The sequence below is a fragment of the Misgurnus anguillicaudatus genome, chromosome 15 (genome assembly GCF_027580225.2).
Source record: "Misgurnus anguillicaudatus chromosome 15, ASM2758022v2, whole genome shotgun sequence".
NCBI classification, from domain to species: domain Eukaryota; kingdom Metazoa; phylum Chordata; class Actinopteri; order Cypriniformes; family Cobitidae; genus Misgurnus; species Misgurnus anguillicaudatus.
In genome coordinates, this window is record NC_073351.2 from 4,301,134 (window position 1) to 4,321,900 (window position 20,767).

Consider the following 20,767-nt stretch of genomic DNA (forward strand, 5'->3'; position numbering starts at 1 on the left):
CGGGCGATATATTTTCTTTAACAGAATTCGCCTTTCAAAGCCTACAGCGAATGGCCCGTTTGGACTACAGCCCTCTACTTCCTGCTTTAATGACATCACTAGAACAGTTTTTGACTAAACTACGCCCAAAGGAATACGTCAGTCGCCAGATTTGGCTATACAGATAAGTAAATTGTGTGAAAAATACTACGTTTTTTACATGTGAAATATGAACAAATGTTATATTGCGCACTGTAAACACAATCAAAGCTTCAAAAACACAGAAAGAACGGGACCTTCAAGGACTTGCTTTCAATGTCAAAATGAAAACGATTTGTTACAGGATTGTCAGAAAAAGATTAACCATTATTTAATCAGAATCCTTAAAGGAAAAATATATATCAAGTAATCTTTATATGGCATATGCCTTAATTAAGACCAACTTACAATTGATCAAGGTGTACAATTTATAATGGTGACTAAAAATACTGTAGCCTTGTAGAGTATAATAAAAAAAATCCTAAAATCCTCTGCAGATAAAATTTACTACACCAAAAACCCCTTCTGATCTTAAATGAGAAGTGTGCCTTGACAACACTCACTGTGGATGTTATAACCCAAATCTCATCATAAAATAGCAACGCTTTATGAAGCAGGTGTTCATTCTACTGTCTCTTTCATCCCAAATTACCGTTTCCATTTTAAACCTTTTCATAACTCGTCCTCTGAGCTTTCACTAGAGCAAGTGAATTCAGAAAGTGCTGGTAAAATAAAGTGACATAATGAGCTCTGATTATCAAGATAATTGTGTAACACTTATTTCCTAAATTACTACGTCCTTATATCTAAAACACACACATACACATAAAACAAACAACCATAAATGAACTGCATATTACTGGTGTGGTTCATTGAGAAACCATCCCTGTTGGTATAACAGTGTGAGAGAGAGAGAGGGGGGGGGGAAGACTGTCCACCGACTGATGTAAATCTTATTTTGCTCTCTCCCAGCCCATCACTCATTTTTTCCATATCATCCACTCTATATTTAAGAGTTTTTGGTCCTTAAAAACAATTTGCCAATAAAGCAAAAAAGATATGAATCATTATAAAGGGATAAATTACCCAAATTTTGCTCTGACGTTCTAACATCTCTTTCCTCTTGGTGTGTTGCGAGAGAGATGAGGCACTTACAGAAGATCTAGTGCAGCACACCACATAAATCTCTACTTTTTACAATAGGAATGAGCATCTGCAGTACTCTAGCCAATGGCAATGTAGTTATGCCATAAGCAATAGAACCAAAGCCATTTGTCATTCAGAGCCCAGAGATGAACAGACCTTAGCATAATTTATAAACACATACCTCAGTGAATTTCACTTAGTAACATTGGAGAAATAAATATGTACCATCAATTATGATTTCATGTTTTTTCAAGGTTCACATCTTTGGTAGACTCATTTTATTGTTTACACTTTAAATAGTAAATACCTGTTTTCACATGCATATTGTGTTGTTATTTGATATAATTAAAGGAACAGTATGTAGGATTGTGGCCAAAACTGGTATTGCAATCACAAAACTTGTGGCTAAAACTGGTACTGCAATCACACAACTGGTGGCCAATACACAAAATGACAACATAAACATCAGTTGAGGGCTGCAACTCCACTTTTTAAATGACAATATCCTGGCCAGACCACTGTTGTCAGTGATATAAGTATTTGAAATGAAAATGATTTCTTAAAGGATTAGTCCATTTTCTTAAAAGAAAAATCCAGACAATCCACTCACCACCATGTCACCCAAAATGTTGATGTCTTTCTTTGTTCAGTCCAGAAGAAATTATGTTTTTTGAGGAAAACATTGCAGGATTTTTCTCATTTTAATGGACTTCAACAGAGCCCAACATTCAATACTCAACTCAACACTCAACAGCCTTTCCAACGGAGTCCCAAAGGACCACAAACGATCCCAAACGAGGCACAAGGGTCCCATCCAGCGAAACGACCGTCATTTTTGACAAGAAAAATAAAAAATATCAATTTTTAAAGCACAACTTCTCGTCTAGATCCGGTCGTGATGCCCCAGCGTGACCCCACACAATACGTCATGACGTCAAGAGGTCACAGAGGATGAACGCGAAACTCCGCCCCAGTGTTTACAAGTGTGTTGAAAGAGGACCGTTCCTACGTTGTTGTATGTCAACTGATACTAATTAATATCTTTGTGTCAGTTTATTGTTTTACAATGGCCCGCAAATGTGCGTTTTATATATGAAGAGTTTCGTTGCAAAACGAGATAACCACCGTTTTTTTAATTGTTCAGAAATCTCGTTTTTTGCTTGTGCATTCCAATTAATATCAATGCAACTGCAGCTGGTTTGTTTTGATTTAAACCTTCATAACTTAAAAAATACAGATAAGTAGCACCATAAAACAAAATAACAACATCATAACATAAAAATAAACATGTTTTTACAAAAATTTTAAAAAATGGATTTATATCGATTTGCAACGAAACTCTTCATATGTAACACATGACCTCCCTACGTCACTACACATTTACGTTAGGTCGCGCTGGACCGGACCTAGACAAAAAGTTGTGGTTTAAAAGAGCATATTTTTTGTTTTTCTTGTCAAAAATGACAATCGTTTTGCTAGATAAGACCCTTATGCCTCGTTTGGGATCGTTTAGTCCTTTGAAATTCCATTGAAAAAAACTGTTAAGTGTTGAGTTAAGTATTAAATGTTGGGCTCTATTAAAGTCCATTAAAATGAGAAAAATCCTGCAATGTTTTCCTCAAAAAACACAAACTCCTCTCGAATGGACAAAGAAAGACACCAACATCCTGGATGACATGGTGGTGAGCAAATCATCTGGATTTTTCTTTTAAGAAAATGGACTAATCCTTTAATGTCTAGTGACATATCAGGGTCATTTTATGATTAATTGATATAAATTTCTTACATACTGTTCCTTTAATGTATGCTGGCTCCTTTAAGAGATCTTCATTTAAAGATGATGTCATCATTATCAGGCCATCAAGCCTTAATTCATCTGCTACATTTCATGTTCTTTTGAAGACATTCCCTGTGTCTCAATTCGTTCCCTAGCTCCCGAGCTCGTGAATCAGTATATCGTGTACACAGGTTCGGGCTTTGGTAAGGACACTAGCTCACTTGACATTGGGAGACTGTTCACTTATTTTTCTGTCACGTGGGTGCGTTGTAATCACTCACAGCTGTTACTCATCAACAACCGGCAAAACCAACATCTCTCTGACTTAATTTTAAACAGTTCATTGTGTAAAATGCTGTCATATCCGTGCATGAAATTGGGGGATATAATTAATTAATTTGAAATATATATATATATATATATATATATATATATATATATATATATATATATATATATATATATATATATATATATATATATATATATATATATATATATATATATTTTACAATTTTAAATAAATATTGTTATTTTAAATATTGAGTAGATTGTGGTCCCTTACTGTGTAGCGATGTGTGTTCTTATTTAAAACTAAAACAAACGTTTGTCTTTTTCAAAGTTTTGTCACATTTCATAAAGGACATATTGAGTTGGATCACGTGATTTTCGGATGGCGAGCTTCAAAAAGGTCACGTGATTTCTGGTAAGGGAATATAGGGACCATCGATGCTCAATGGTTTTTGAGTTGCATTGTGGGAATTTTAGGGAACGAACGTTCCAGTGCACTGAACGGATTTTGTGATTGAGACAGCCCTTAAAATGGCCGACTCCCTGATCAGTGCCCTGACTACTGAACAAGGGAGCTGATTGAGACATACCCATTGTTTGTATGTTAATTCATGTTAAAAAGTTATCTCACTATATTTGTCAGCTTTTTTATCTAAATTTGAAATCAAAAAGATTTACAGTACAAATGACATGTGTTTAAAGGGATAGTTCAGCCAAAAATTATATTAACCCCATGATTGACTCAGCCTCAACCCGTCCGAGATGAATATGTCCATCATTTTTCAGAAAAACACATTTTTAGTTATTTTAGAAAATGTCCTAGATCTTAAACAACTAAACATTGTAAACAACTATCATCTTTAACTATCATTAAAGAGTTCAAATTCATTGTATTATTCTTTTCTTATACTCTACTTTCAATCAGCTTTTAAACAAAGTGAATTGGATGTCTGCTTTCTGTGGTGATTGTAAAAGGAGTTATCCGTCTTTCAACTGATGAAAGCATATTAGAGTGGCAGATCACATATTCATTATAATTCAAACCATACTATTGTGCTTCTGTTTCCACAGTTGGCAAGCATGCAAACTGAGTCAGCTAACCATTTTATTTAAAAAAAGAAAAAAAAACTGTTTAGTGTTTAAGTGTGTGCTTGCTTCATTTGCTGATATGTTGTAATGCAACGGCATGTACATGTGGCCAGGGGCGATTCTAGGATTTTCATTATAGGGGGGCTTAGCCCCCAGTAAGGGTATGATTAAAAAAATATTATTATAAAACGGGCATTTCTGGTTCTTAATTCTGATTGGTTGAAACGCGTTCTAAGCCGTGATAAAATACACCGGTAACCTCACGGTTCAGACCACATTACATAAGTATCACTGCGCCACTGTTGCTGCGTACTGATTTATGAAAATAAACACCACACTCTTTAATCATATTTTTAATTTGTCTACAATTGCACAATTAATGGCGATATCCTGATAAATGTCAATAAATACTGTTGAGTCATCTCATCGATAAAGAGAAAACGTTGTCTGAACACTGAAAACAGTGTGTTTTCATCAGGCTCTGAATCTGATCTCTTACAAAAGTTCTTCACAAAAATGGAATTATCTCCGCTTTTAGCTAAAAAATTTGAGAGGTGATAAGAGAACAAATGAAGGTAGGATGAAATGTTTTTTTGTTTGTTTTTGTTTGAAAGCGGATGGTCTGTTCTTTCATTTGATATTTTATGTTTATTTAAAGAAGATAATTTTTCTGTAAGGCATTAAACTAAAACTGGATGGCAACTTAAAAAAATAATAATAAACGCTGACAGGGAAAGAGTTCAGCATGCTTCCAAGCATATTTGATCATCACTTCAACAGTTGCACAATATAAATGTTAAAGTATAAATTAGATGAATGCTGGTTTATAAAATGAACACCACAGTCTTAAATCATATTTTCATTGTGTCTTTGCTGCATCTCTGTTAGTTGGGAACTGCGCTCTGTTTCAGTCACACTTGATTCTGAGGAACTACTTTTTTTGGCGGAAGAGTAATATTTGTACTAATATAATTACAACTTATTTGTGTTTTATTTGATAAAATCCCGCTAACGTTATGCATATGAAGTAACCGTTTTATAAACGCAATAAACCCCTCGAAGCGTTGGGTTACCAGTGCATTTTATAACAGCTATGCGTCGTGCCTAACAACGCCCGTTAGCTGTTATAAAATGCACTGGTAACCCACTGCTTCTTGGGGTTTATTGCTTTATTTGACTAGGGTAGGGTTGTATACTACTAACCTTATTGCAACCCACTATTCCATTGTATTCCCTGTGTTTCATATATGGGACTAGAAATTTTTCAGCTGGGAATGGAGATTTTTATACAATGAAGACTTCCTGATTCATTATTCACTGTGCAAATACACGACACACGTTTCCAGTACAAACACATCATTTTACTGTTTGCATTTCTATGCTCACATAGAAACCTTAGATAAGCTTTTTATTTTTGACAAAATAAAATAAACTTTTAATCAGAAAGTAACATAAATGTGTGTGTTAACATAAATATAATCACAAACCGGATTTGCTAATCTTATAGTTTAATATTATTAGTTGATATAGCCACTGTGTTAATCTGGGAACAAATACAGATCTAAAATATAGAAAGGGGGACTGACCAACAAGTGATCTACCTTAATACTGAGTTGTCAAGATGCAGTATGATGTGGTTTTCAGGGCAGGGTTTAGATTAAGCCAGTTAAACTAGTTATATTAGGATGCTTATGTAGTTTTTACAAGCATACCTTACAAAAATAGTACAGGTGTGCATCTTGAGACAAAACAATGTGGCTGATGTATTTTATGTTAGTGCAAGCTACTTTTTGTTAAGAACTAAAACTCGAACAGGCGTTTTAGTCTTAAACTAGACTTAAGCCCTGTCTGGAAAACAGCCCCTATGTCTATACTGTAGGTGAACCATCAAAAACTTACTAGGAATACACAATGTATACTATCATATCACAGACAAATACACAGGTGGCTTACACTTTTTAAAAGGAAGGAGTTCAAATGTTGAAATATTAATATTTTAAATGAAACAAACATATTTAATATCTATACTTTACTCATATTATTAGAAAAAGTTATTTTAAAGAACTGCAAAAATAAGTTGAAATTGCCATAAAAAGCTTGATTTGCACTTTTGATCCAGTTTTCCCACAAAAAACAAGTTTTATAAAAGGATAAACTTCACAATCACCCAGTGCTTCGCTGCATGAAATTATCTGCCTGATGCGTTCAGAGCAACAACTGTACATAAAGAATGCATCACGCCAGCACATGACTTTAAAACCTGTAACGTTAATGAGCAATATATAGATGTTTGCTTTTAATGGTAACGTGACTGACCTGCTCCCTTCTTGGCAAATATTTCTGTGATTTTGCAGCATCTCGCTGCGTCTGTCTCTCTCTGCTTCTCCTTTGTGCTGCATATTTGTTAGATAAAGCCAAAAAGGCAGTGGGTTGCCGCCATTAGGTCATGTGGTGGCATTTTCGCACCGCGATTGACTGACTCGTAGATTTTAAAAAGTCCGTCATTCATTCATATCATATTATTTCACGGCAGGTCAGAACAGCCGCCAGGTCAAGATGGCCAGTCCGCCCTGGACACACCTTGTACTACTGATGTTCGCTCTGCTCGGCCCCCCTGCGGATTGAAAAACACGCTAAATCCATGCTGACTCAGATCAGGGGAGGAGCCGAAACTTGACGCAGCATGCCGCCTTTTCTAAAGAGTTTTTATAGGGGACTGAAGCGATCACAAATTAATGAATCAAATAATTTTTTTAGAGGGGCTGGGCAGAATTGAAGCCCCCCTAAAAAGGGCCTAGTGACGCCGCTGCATGTGGCATTGACAACAAGACCTGGTGTTAATGCCACATGTCAAATAACTCGATCGACCAGGAATTACCAACACAATGAGATCAATTGTATTCATCTAAAAAAGAGAGAACAATACAGCAATTCTCTTTCTAAATAAGAAGATTGCCAGCTGAACATGGCCCATGGCTGAAAGAAGTTGATGGATGTTTGTGGACAACTCATCTTTACACCAGAGATTAATACCATTAATCTCACGTCAGACTTGGTGCTCTGGTCCACATCCCTGCTGTCTACATTGTCAGTCCCATCGGGAGATTCAGTGGAGATGCATTGACATACAGAACTGCTAGCAGAGATACAACATTGATACTAAAGTAATATACTCTGTTCAGCTTTACAGCCACATCCTCCATCCAACTGTTAAAGGAGCTATGGATTAAGAGAAAGGCTCTATGAAGGACCCTTAACGCTGCAGCAAAGGCAGAAAAAAATAAAGAGGAAGAACTTTGTTACCTCAAAATTAGGATGATTTAGGCAAGTGCTCATTGACAAAAGGGATCACTGCATGTTGCCTTATGTTTTTGACTGGTTATCTTTTAACAGTATTTGTATTGAATAATATGTTTTGGTGAGACAATGGCAAAAACTACCTTAAACATGTGGATCTGTTTACGCGTCTTTTCTACCTGAAGTGCCCTTTGGAACTGCACGTAAGCACTGGCTTACTATACAATGGGACACTTAATGACTTATCTTGGTGTGAAGTGACTATTAAAACACGATGTGAGACATCACCACTGATATTTATAATTATACAACAGTTCTTTCTGGTTCTCGAATCTGATCGGCTAAGAGGCGTGCAATATTCTACTGATAACGGCACAGTAACCGCTTCACCATTTTGTATCATTCCGCCACCTAGTGAATGGAGGTCCTCTAAACAGGCTCATCTCTGAATGGAAAAACTGCAGACACACACAAACGCGCTGTTTTGAATCACTCTCTGTGTGTCTCATTAGTTCACTAGCTCATAAATCAGTCTGTGAATCCCCAATCGGAAGTTATTATTCCGTCAAAGGATGTTACGTTAAAGTTAATGGGAGTAATGTCTTGTCACATCGTGTGGACGATTAACACTTGGAAAAAGGAATGTAAACACTCATTTTTTTCTGGAGCTATATCTCTTATCAGAACGCGAAAACACAGTGGAACTGCAGGTAAGCCCCGCAGCTTTTAAATGTGGACATTGATCATTTATTTAATCGTGACGTGACTATTAAAACATGTTATGAGATATCGCCACTGATATATTTATAAGCAGCATGCAAAAACATCTCTCTGACACTTATAAAAAACAGTTTTATATAGTACTGACAAGAACAAAGTCTAATAATAACCGAGTGCTCGTATCGCGTTAAGATGAAATGGTAAACCAATAGTAACATTATAGAAGTATAGTTTTATTAACTTTTACCTCGCACCAAAACAATAACAACACAAAAGACACTAAATATGAATAAGAAAACAAGTAATAGTTTCATCATGACACCAAATACTGGTGATTTGATCTAATTTTTGACCATCAGGCCAACATGAGAGCCAGGGAATCCCTGTCAGAGATGTAGCCCAGAGAGGGGTAATAACACAGCGCATGGAAGGGTTGGAATACAATGATGGGTAGACAAAAGAAAAGAGTTCAACCATATGAAGACCCCCATTATTTTGCAAATAATCTTAATATTTTCTATTCAACATTTGATAATTATTTGAATGATGATTTGACTGTTAGTAAGGAATTAATGATGACCATGATCCAATCACAGCCTATGATCATACAGGAGATGGAGGCAGTCACAGTGCTTTCTAAAGGTAAACCGCATAAGGCAACTGGCCCAGTTGTCTGAAGGGGAAAGTCCTGAAAGAATGTGCATCCCAAATTGGACATGTGTGTACAAGGTTATTCCAAATCTTCCTGGACAATGGTTTTGTACCATTGGCCTGGAAAAATTCCATTATCATCCCGGTGCCGAAAATACCAAATGCAAAATGCTGTATTAATAATAGTGTCATGTCAGACTGCTTGGTTTTAGATACTGGGGTACAGCAGGGATGTGTACTGTCTCTAATACTCTTTTCAGTATACATCAACGAGTTGAAGCGCAATGACGATAACCTTACCCTTATAAAATATGCCAATGATATGGCATTGGTCTCATGTCAAAAAGATTTGCTCCTTATATTTTGAGTACATTGACAGTATTATTTGTTGGTTTGAGAGTAGTTTTTTGCATTTTAAAATTAAAAAGACAAAAGAGCTATGTCTGAGAAATCAATCGAAAAAAGTAGATACTGCTTCTAAATATAAACCAGTTGTCATAAAGGAAAAAAGTGTAGAGCAGGTCTCGAATTTTAAATGCTTGGGTACAATTATTGACGAGAAATTTGAAAATAATGTAGAGTACATCATCATCACAAAACTTTTGCAAGTTAAAGGTAGAATGTTTTCTTACTTGGCCACTAAACTCTGAGACTTTCTAGACTTGTCTATGATTAAAACACAGGTCAAAGCTGTTTATCTATTCAGGAAGGTAATGTATGGAAGAATTTGTATCTTACATCATAACCAACGTTGCGGATTCCTTTTCTGGGTCTTTCTCTCATGACCAGAAGATCCATCTCTGTTCCTCCAGGACTGGGACTGTTTAGAGACTGTCTGCTGCGATGTGAAGGCTGCCTCACCTGCGAGTCTCTGTAACCATGATCATCACACACAATTTATTACAGAAGTAGACAAATCGTTAAATATACAGTATATATTAAAAAAATATGCAGTTAATGGCTATGTGTGTGTGTGGGGGGGGGGGGCTGGTTATTAACAAATTGTCCCCACAAAGATAGAAATACCAGTAAATTATAACCTCGTGGGGACATTTGTGAGGTCCCCATTATGAAACAAGCTTATAAATCAAACAGAATGATATTTCTTGAAAATCTAAGGTAGCAGAAAGTTTTCTGTGATGGTTTGGGAATAGAATATACAGTTTGTACAGTATAAAAAACATTACGTCTATGGAATGACCCCACAAAACATGGAAATCAGAATGTGTGTGTGTATTTTCTTGTGTCCAATGTTGAGTTGCTATCTTTATTTGGCTATGTCTGTATGTCTATTCATCTATCTGTGCTGGTGTCTGAAGCATGTGCAAAATCGCACCACATCTATTGGCCAACAAGGTGATGTAGTGTGATGGATCATCAAAACCATTTTATAAAACGGGCAGTTCTGGTTCTTCGTTCTTCACACCACAGTCTTTAATCATATTTTTAATTTTGCACAATTAATGGCGATATCCAGGTGAATGTCAATAAATATTGTTGAGTCATCTCGTCGATAAAGAGAAAACGTTGTCTGAGGAGTTTATAACTCAAGTTCATACGTCCACTATTATCCACTGGGTGGCGATCTTACCCAATTTAAACACTGACGCATTCACTCAACACTGAAAACAGTGTGTTTTCATCAGGCTCTGAATCTGATCTCTTACAAAAGTTCTTCACAAAAATGGAATTATTTCCGCTTTTAGCTAAAAAATTTGAGAGGTGATAAGAGAACAAATGAAGGTATGATGAAACGGTTTTTTGTTTGTTTTTGTTTGAAAGCGGATGGTCTGTTCTTTCATTTGGTATTTTATGTTTATTTAAAGAAGATAATTTTTCTGCAAGGCATTAAACTAAAACTGGGTGGCAACTTTTGCACCTTGGCTTTCCAGACTGACCCAGGGTACTAGGGGAGTTGGAAAGAACCAGAGCGGACAGTGTGTTGACATGACAAAGGTAAACAGGTCAACTTTTGCTGTCCCAACCTCAGCCAGATCCACTTCATCAACTGGGAATGAAGTCACCATTGCCCTGGCCTTATCCCCTGTCTCGACATGATGTCTGCTTTCACGATCAGAATGATCTGGAGTATAAGCTGTTTTCAGGGTTTGCTGTGAGGATGTGAATGCAAAATGCCCTAGTGATTTATTTCTGACACTCCACCAGCACATTGTTGCACTACAGTTTTGGCAGAAGGTATTTTAACACTAGAAAGATGCACCATCATAACCTGCCACTGCATAATATTTGTCAACCAGTCATCATTTGTATAGGAAAATAAAACTGTTGGCTATAAAGTGATTCATTTATGCATTTTGACATTTTTTAAATGAGTGCATTTAAACATTCCTTGGAAACCTATGGCATTAGCATTGCTAGGTCCAGCTGAACCACAGCACTTTATATTCAGGAAAAGAAATACTCTTTCTCAGGCCTGGTTCCAGACACAAATCACCAAGGGTGCTTCTGAAATTATGCTAATGGGTGCTCATTAATGGCTCATTTAAATACTGTGTATGGCTCCAAACCATCACCCATCTGAAAATATTCCCAACAAACCAGATATGGTATTATCTATTGGGAAATGTATGTTTTAGCTATTACCAAAAACATTAAGGGCCCTGTCCGGCAAACCACCCCTATGTATCTCTGCAAAATAAAATATAAAATAAAAAATTAGCAATAGCATTTCAGAAACAAATTTTGCTATGAGAAAGAAATAAAACGAAAATGAACAACAGTGCTTTTATAAAAATACAAAGTCACTAAGTAGACAGCTTCATCTGATTTCATCATTCAAAGTCATGTGTCAAAGCAATAAGATGATCAGACTGTAGATCACAGAACAGAAGTTAGCGATTTTAGACACAAAAAAACTCCTAAAATAACAGATATAAATAGGTAAAAAAATAAATATAAATAGTTTTTGTGTCCGTAGCACAACTTTCTTTTGTGTCATTTTATATTTATTTTTTTCATTGTTTTTTCTTTTTTTTATTACTGTCGCTTGAGGTTAGGGTTAGATTTTGGGGTTTGGGTTAGAATGTAATTTTATGTATTGGTTTCTACATTTTGGTCTTCCGATTTTGAAACAATTTTTGCTTGATGTTGGGGTTAGAGTTGGGGTTTGGATGTCTGAAATGTAACAGAAAGTCATTCTAACCCCAATCTCAAGCCACAATGATAAAAAAATAGAATACTGTAAAAAAATAAGAAAGCAATACATAAAATAACATGAAAAAGAAAGTTGTGCTAGGGGACACAAAAAATATAGAAATCTGTGCTGAGTCACATGAAAAAAAGCAGAAAATCGTGTTCATGAACACACATAAGAAACCAAATATTTCGTGACTATACCTTGAGATTGGGGTGGAATATTACAAAAAAAAAAAAGGTAATACAGTAGACTACCACTCTGACTTTATTTAGTGCCAGCTACAAAATACATAGGGTGCTTATATACACCCAGACCCTGACTAACTATCTTCTCCATTTTCTGATCATTAAAACCAAATGAATGCCAGTTTATGGTAAGAACATAACAACATTGTCAGGATCACCATCTTCAGACATCACCATGGAAACAAACCTTTTTAAGTGTGATACAACATTATAAAGCAGTGTCTCTTGCAGAAGACATAGGTCTGCATCAGTTGGAATTAGAAAGAAATCAGACAAAATTAATGTGAATATTTGCATTTATAAAACTACTGCATTTGTGAGACTCTTACAGGCACCCTTGAGTGACATTTTGGGACACAACAAACAGCAGCGCAAAAACAGGATCCGCCCACTGGTAGCCGGAGGAAAGATCACGCTTCCATTACATGACTGCTAAGCTGGCTGAAGGTCTGACCATACTCCATGAAAGAAAACAAAGTCTAACCATGTATCAAGGAGCATGAATTAATCTCATGATCGCAGATTAGCCTACTTCACATACCCCACATTAAATATATATATTAAATATATATAATATTTATATTATATATAAATATTCCTATATGCATTACTATGCAGACATAATGTAAGGGTGAATTTTAAACCTGTCGTTTTCTCACATCTGATTTACTGTCTGTTATTGAAGCAAAATATCTAATGTTAACTGCAGTAACTTTCGTACAAGTTGTTCATGAAATCTTAAACTAACTTCAAAATAGCAGAGCTCAAAAATTAATTCATTATCTTTTATTATTTAATTAATTTAAATAACAGAGACTTCAACAAAGACTTCAGAATGTAAATAGTTTGGTGGATGGTGTTCAAAGGCTTTGATTTATCATAAATGAACATGGTCTTTACTGTGTGATTACCAGATACTTTTTAATATTTCTGAATATTTCTGATCACATCATATACAATATTATGGAATTCAACTGAAATAATCTGTACATCAGCTTTAGCTTCATGCTTGATTATAGATTGCTTATTAAAGCTGATAAAATCAGTGACAACATTGCTGCTTGATGTTAAGTGGCTGGTACTACTTATGTGCCGGGTAGCAGCACTTTTGACACCCCTGCTGAAGTGATGTCAAATCTGTCAGGGAAAATAAAAGTGTAGCTAATGTTCTGATAACATTGTGAGAATGTTTGTCCCATGAGCTTCTACTAAAACAACCTTTGTAAAGCCTTGTCTAATCAAGTCACTGTGTTTGCTAAAAGGACATTAAGACAAGTCTAATCAAATAGGTATATTAGAGATTAAAGTAATTGCTCAAAATGATATTCACAACATGAAGCAAATGTCTCCAGGTTTGACAAGACGCCAGTGAATAGATCCAGTAGTTGTCAAATATTTAAAGTGAAATAAAAATTTAAAGACAAGACATTTAGATGAGCTAATGAGATAGAGGCAGTACTAGATATCTGATCCACAATTATCTGTGACAGTCTTTAGTTTCTAGCACTACACTCCAGAGAAAAAAAATTGCAGACATTTCTGAGCACACAATATTTTCTATCATCCAGGCTAATGACTGTTAACAGCCAAGCTGACTGCATATTGATGATACTGGTGTTTCCCAAATGTTTCTAGTTTTGAGAAAACCAGGCACGCAGTCTAAATGAAAAATCATGAGGTACATTTTTAGTTTCTAAGATTTAGATTCCGCAAACTATCTTGTTGAAAAAGTTATATGTATAAAACGTTAAACAATTAATTCAATCAAGTGCATCCTCAAATTTGACTGTATAAGTACCATGGTATTACCATTTAAAGAATTAGTTAATTTTCTTTAAAAAAATATATTAATGTTTTTGAGGAAAACTTTTCCAGGATTTTTCTCATTTTAATGGACCCCAACACTTAACAGTTTTTTTCAACTGAGTTTCAAAGGACAAACTGCCCGCCCTACTGCAAGGGTGCATGATTATCACAATGTCAGCTTTCAACCTTATTTTTGTAGCATGTGATGATATTGTTCTTTGAAATACTGTAAGTGATACCTGGTTTGATGTTTTGTTGTGGCAGCTAGTGATGTCCCTTACCTTTTGTGATGCTTGACATATGTGGATCCCCTGTCGTCCTCCAGTTCTGGAGCTTTGTTTTGAGGGTGCGGAGGCCTGTCGTGATTATATTTGTGTTGCTGGCTCAACTCTTTGCTGCTGCTGCTTCTCGCCTCAGAAGAAGGGAAGTCATAGTAACCTTTCTTCTTCGCCTTCAGCCTCAGCTTATTCCTGTAGTGCTCAATGTCTGATTTCTGTTTCAGAGCCAAATTCACCTGAAAACACAAGAACATGGACTGGCCAATCACCTACTTAAAAATGTGATTGCGTACCTTACAAAAATATGCCTGAAATTAATTAATTTCCCGTAGGACAACTGAAATACTATAAGAAAAACTGTGTCAGGTCTCTTTGAAGCCCAAATCTGGCTAAGTAAGAGCATTGATGAGACATAATGAGAATGCATGCTTTTGTTAAAGGGACAGTAAGTAGGATTTTCCCCCATCTAGTGGTGAAATTGTATTTTGCATTCAAACGAACAGTGCTCTCTAGCGCCTCGCTTTTCCAAATGTGTGTTGCAACTATGGTAGCCGTTATGTACTCATTGATCTCCTTGTCCTTTTCAGCTAGTTCACATGTTCTAAATGAAAACGCATTGTAGAAACGTGTTGGTAGGCTAGTGCTTTGTGTCCCTCTCTGCTATTATAGTTTATCAATATGGCGGAACGACATGGAAGCCTCCTTGTACTTATTCGTTCAATTTAAGTAAAGAGAAGATATTCTAAGTTTAGAAAGAGAAGTCAGATCACTGGCCATTTGACACCAACAAGGACATATTTATGAATAAAGACATTGATTTTGATTAATAAAACACTTAAAACCCTACTTACTGTACAAACATATTTTGAACGAGAAAGTAAAAGGAATAATTGACCTAATAAAAATGAGCCCAAATAAGCTTTGTAATGGCATCTATCAAAAATGGCATCACGCTCGTAAGATGTAGGCCCAATCCCATTTCTCTGTCTTACCCCTTCCCCTATCCCAATTGGGCCTTACTCTCACATGAACATGCAAAACTAAGGGGTAGGGGTAAGGGGTAAGACAGAGAAATGGGATTTGGCTGTAAGATGATCACTCGTGACTAGGTGTTTCACCAAGAAGCATATGATTACTAGACACTAAACTTATGAGAACCAAGTATCGTCTTATGTACCGATGTGGAGCTGGCGTGCCTTTATTTTAAAACTTGATATGTTTACATGAATTCAAGCGCAATGTAAATGTGTTCAGCTGAAGAAAGAAATTCATTTACACTTAGGATTACGTCAATCAAAATATATCTTTCAAAGACATGATGTCACAAACCTGCAAAATGTTAGCGAATCCCTCATTTAGTTCTCCCTAAAAAGCACATGGTACCTTGAAAAAATGACTGCCTCTAGATGGACCAATAAACCCATGTGCACATTGAAGCAGGGAAATAATTTCAAGCTGTTCTAGCCAGTGCTTGCCATTTTTATGCCACATGCTTTGAATGGTCAGTGAATATATGGTACGCTAGGTTAGGTCTAGTACAGTTGTTTCTTACCTCTCCATTGAATGTGGCAGAGTCCTGACTTCGGTCGGATGACGCAGGGTGTGAATAGGTGGGCTGAGCTGTGATTGGTTTTATGGAAATAAGCTGAAGTGATCCAGAGGAACTATCATAATTATCTATCAAATACACAAACAAACATCATTCAGTAAAACTCAAAAGGCTAAATCTGTTTCAATTAGCACAATTTAGACAAATTTTCATCCTTATCATGTGACAGCTGCACTGGCATGCATTTATTTCACTTGTGCAGAGGATGAATTAAGGCCTATAGCTCCCGTTTCTTATTTTAAGGGATAATTCACAAAAATAGGTGATTTTGTCATCATTTACTCACCCTTAAGTTGTTTTTAAACTGTATGAGTTTCTTTATTGTGTTGAACAACGACTTCCATAGTAGGAAAAACAAATACAATGGAAGTCAATGGGTCCAGTCAACTGTGTGCTTACCATCATTAATCAAAATATCTTCTTTTGTGTTTAAAACAGAATAAAGAAACTCAAACAGGTTTAAGACAATATAAGGGTAAATGATGACAGTATTTTTATTTTGAGGTGAACTATCCTTTTAAAAAGAAAAAATGGCTTAAAATAACCACCAGAGCAATGTCTGTGGTAACCGTGATATAAGCAGAATAATTGACTCCGGTCCTTTGAATTATTTGAAAATAATGCACACTCTCGGTGTAAAGGCAGTACCAACTTGGGTGTGCATTATTTTCATATAATTCAACGTCGTTGTCAATTATTCCTTAAATAATATAGTCAAATATTAGTTCACACCAACAGTGTGATGTATGACAAACATACAAAGTGGCAGTTAGATTAAGAGATTTCATCTAGATTTATCTACGGGATTGCCTGTACAGTTCTTTTATTATGAATCTGAAGCAATGCTGCATTGTTATATAACTTTCTCTAAGCTTGCATGGAGGATTTTTGTGCATCTTCTTTATTAAACTCCATGTGATAATTTACACCTGACATAGTTATTAGTCTACACTGAAAATACCAGAACACATGAAAGGTTGTTTACCTCAAAATATTTCTGCTTTATGAAGTAAATCTTTAGACTGAAGAAAAATTATCACCACAGATTGAAGGTCAAATGTAACGTGCCAACTGGCCTTGAGCATATGGCAGCATATGGGTTATGTTGATATTATGACGGAGGTGTATGGTGTTTATCTGTGTGTGCATGTTGAGCTGAGAGGTCCAACACTGGTGAGGGTTTATGAGTGATCCAGGTGTATGTGTACTGCCAATTTATATGACCTCTGATAAAAAGGTTATAAACTGAATTCTGCCTGTAAATGCACCTGTGTGTTTCTTTTAGAATGTGCATTTATGTTAGTCAGAAAACACACTGCAACCCAACACAACATCCCACTGCACTCCAACACAACCTCACACTGCACCCCAACACAACAACACAACACACTGCACTCCAACACAACCTCACACTGCACCCCAACAAACATTATGGCACTGCACTACAACAGTGGTTCCCAACCTGGGGTCCGCGCCCCCCACAGGGGGGCGCCAGAGTTCACAGGGGGGGCGCGGGAGCAGATATGCTTTGAGGTGAATAAAGATGCATAAAATGTTTCACCAATAGTTTTATATAAAAATATATATTTTTAAAAAGCTTTTCAAAAATCATAATCTTACAATGCCAAGATAGTCAAAAAAATAACTTTTATATTAAATAATTATTTAAATTTTGCGCACACACATCGTCCAATCGTGTGCTTGTTGTCATCGTAACGGCAAAATCAAAAGGAAAATGGCAGAGAAACGTAAATGCGGGGATTCTTCCTCAGAGCTAAAGAAAAAGTTAAGACACTATGACAAAACCTACATAAATTTTGGTTTTATTGAAGGCCAAGACAAGTCTCGGCCAGAATGTGTCTTTTGTGGTGAAAAGCTGGCAAACGACAGCATGAAGCCAAGCAAAATGAAGAGACACCAGGAAACGAAACATCCAGAGACAATCGGCAAAGATAAGGAATTCTTGGAGAGAAAAAAAGAGATGGCTCTGTCAAAAAGATCGACAGACATCAGAAAAGTATTCGAAAGAGCAGGTAGTGATTTACAGAAGGCAACTAAAGTTTCATTTGAGTGTTCGCTGTTGATTGCCAAGGCAAAAAAAACGCATAATATTGGAGAGGAGTTAATCAAACCCGCCTGCATAAAAATAGTGGAGGGAATATGTGGCCCGCAAGCTGTTGAAAAAGTTAAATCGGTCCCACTTTCTAACAACACTGTTAAAGACCGAATTGATAAAATGGCAGAAAACTGCAAAAAACAGTTGCACGAAAAACTTAGAGAAGTCAAATTTGCTATACAGCTGGATGAAACGACCACAGTTGCGGGAGAATCTGTGCTTATCGTATATGTACAGTATGTGGACGGAGATGAGTTGAAACGGGACATTCTTATGTCTGCCAATTTACCCACAACAACTACAGGTCAGGATATTTTTATGGCTGTTGATTCTTACCTCACATCGTACAATCTGCCCTACACAAATATCGTCGCTTGCTGCACGGATGGAGCTGCCGCGATGATGGGTAGAAATAAGGGATTTAACAGCCGTTTGATGGAAAAGGCTCCAGACTGTGTTATTTTTCATTGTATGATACATCGCCAGGCACTCGCCAGTAAAAAACTGTCCAGAGACCTTGGTGACACACTGGCAACAGTTGTAAAAGTCGTAAATTTCATTAAATCTCGCCCTACCAATCAGAGATTATTTGCACAACTGTGTGAGGATGAAGCGCACCAAACTCTACTGCTACACACGGAGGTGCGCTGGCTTTCGCGTGGCAAAGTGCTTGTGCGCTTTCTAGAACTGCAGGATAAAATCCTGGAATTTCTGCAAAATCAAAACACACTTTTGGAGCAGCTGACGGATGCGTTCTGGATCAAAACCGCATACCTTGCGGACATATTCACTCTTTATAATGAGACCAACAAGAGACTGCAGGGCTCTGAGTCAAACATCTTGGAGTGCAAACAAGCAATTGATGCTTTTATACGCAAGCTGGAGTACAGGGCTGGAAAAATGTCACAGGGGCATTTACAACACTTTCCACTGCTGCTTCAACGTTCTGGGGGTACCGTAAGTGCATATTTGCGTGCCGAGTTTTGCCGTCACATGACTGCGCTACAGGAGGAATTAAAGTCCCGCTTTGCGGATGTTGACGCGTTATCCAAGGAGTCGTGGGTTATGGATCCCTTCACATCCAGGCTTGAAGATGTGGAATACCTTGGCTGTGAAGATGAGCTCGCTAAACTACAAACTGATTCTCTGTCAAAAAAGTACTTCCAACACAAACTCACACTGCACTCCAACACAACAACACACTGCACCTCAACACACAAACTGAACCCAAACACAAAATCATAGATGCTTGACAATATTCTGCACAACTCTTAACTTCTAGTGATATTGACTATTGTTTAAACACATCTGTACATTTCATATCTAAATGCAGAGGTGGACACTACTTGAGTTTCATTTTCCAAGCATCTGTGCCTTATCAGAGTGTTTGTCTTGGGAAAAAATACTTTACTAAAAAATTTTCACTACATTTTAAAGCATATAATCATACTGTGTATTCCTTTTATATTGTATATCAAAATTGATTTAATACCTAATTACATTAAAATCGTGTACTTTTACTTTTCTTGAGTAAAAGTACAAAAGTAAAAAAAATGACTAGATGTTTAATGTACTTACAGTAAATATTAATTATAAACCAAAAACTTGAAATTATGAAATGTAGGGGGGTAAAAGTTATTAATTTACTTTAATGTAGAAAGTAAAAATACTTAAGAAGTGTCCGCCTCTGTCTAAATGTCATTTAAATTTATAAATGTTTTGAATATTAAGATGTGTCTTTACAAAAAGTATGCCAATTACTGTATATCACCTAAAATTGTACTGCACATTGCACCTAAATTTACACCTAACAGTTAGCTTGATTTTTTTTCCTCTTTCAAATATTTAGACTGCACAATGGTATTTTCTTTTCTTAAAACATTAGGTCATTAGGTGCAAGATTTCCCAGCACAGCTGTCTGTTTGTGGCCTGACAGCAGAAGTGTGAAAGTACTTCTCTCACCATTACTCTTTCTCGTCTCCTCCTTTGTGAGTTTCTGCTGCGCTGTGGCTTTTTGCACAATCGAGCCCTTGCCTGAAACTTCCTTTACCGATTCGCTGCTGATGACAGAGCCTTCCTCACTCGGCAACCTACTGAAAGTAACCATAGCAACAAGGAGCAGCGGTGAGTCGGTGCGTGTGAAAAGATGATTATGTCATTTTCTTTGTCTGTTCTTTTATCACACAAAGAAATTCTGTGCTATGCTATGATTGAAGTTAATTACTATTCTGTAGCTAATCTGTATCTGTAAAATGACAACAGAGCTCAACGCTCACGCTTCATGCATGCCGCCCCAAAAGAAGGGCACCTTTTGTGGCAGGCAAATGTTGGGTGTTGTATTGTTGGGGACCCTGCGCCATCAAGCTACTGGGGTGCAAATAGCTGTGTTGTGTTTGTGTCCTTTGATACTCCTGTGAGCATCTATGCTTATTTTGTGATCTAAGTAAAACTTTAAGGTGTTGTAGGTTTTTTTAAAAAGTGTCAGGCCACATTTCAGAATCTCAGTACAGAAGTCTCTTTATATCTTTCTGTCTCAGTCCGATATCCCAAAAGAAGTCTGATTCCCC

General features: G+C 36.6%; 1 protein-coding gene across 2 annotated transcripts in view; it reads right to left on the reverse strand.

The window, feature by feature from the left end:
- Positions 1 to 20,767, reverse strand: part of kiaa1549lb (KIAA1549-like b) — a 98,657-nt gene that overhangs the window by 21,392 nt on the left and 56,498 nt on the right. For both annotated transcript variants that reach the window (XM_055174221.2, XM_055174222.2), the window contains exons 14-17: positions 20,163 to 20,293; positions 16,028 to 16,152; positions 14,479 to 14,711; positions 9,728 to 9,860 (exon numbers count right to left, since the gene is read on the reverse strand). In XM_055174221.2, coding sequence (XP_055030196.2) covers positions 9,728 to 9,860; positions 14,479 to 14,711; positions 16,028 to 16,152; positions 20,163 to 20,293 — 622 coding nt within the window. The remainder of the gene's footprint in view (positions 1 to 9,727; positions 9,861 to 14,478; positions 14,712 to 16,027; positions 16,153 to 20,162; positions 20,294 to 20,767) is intronic.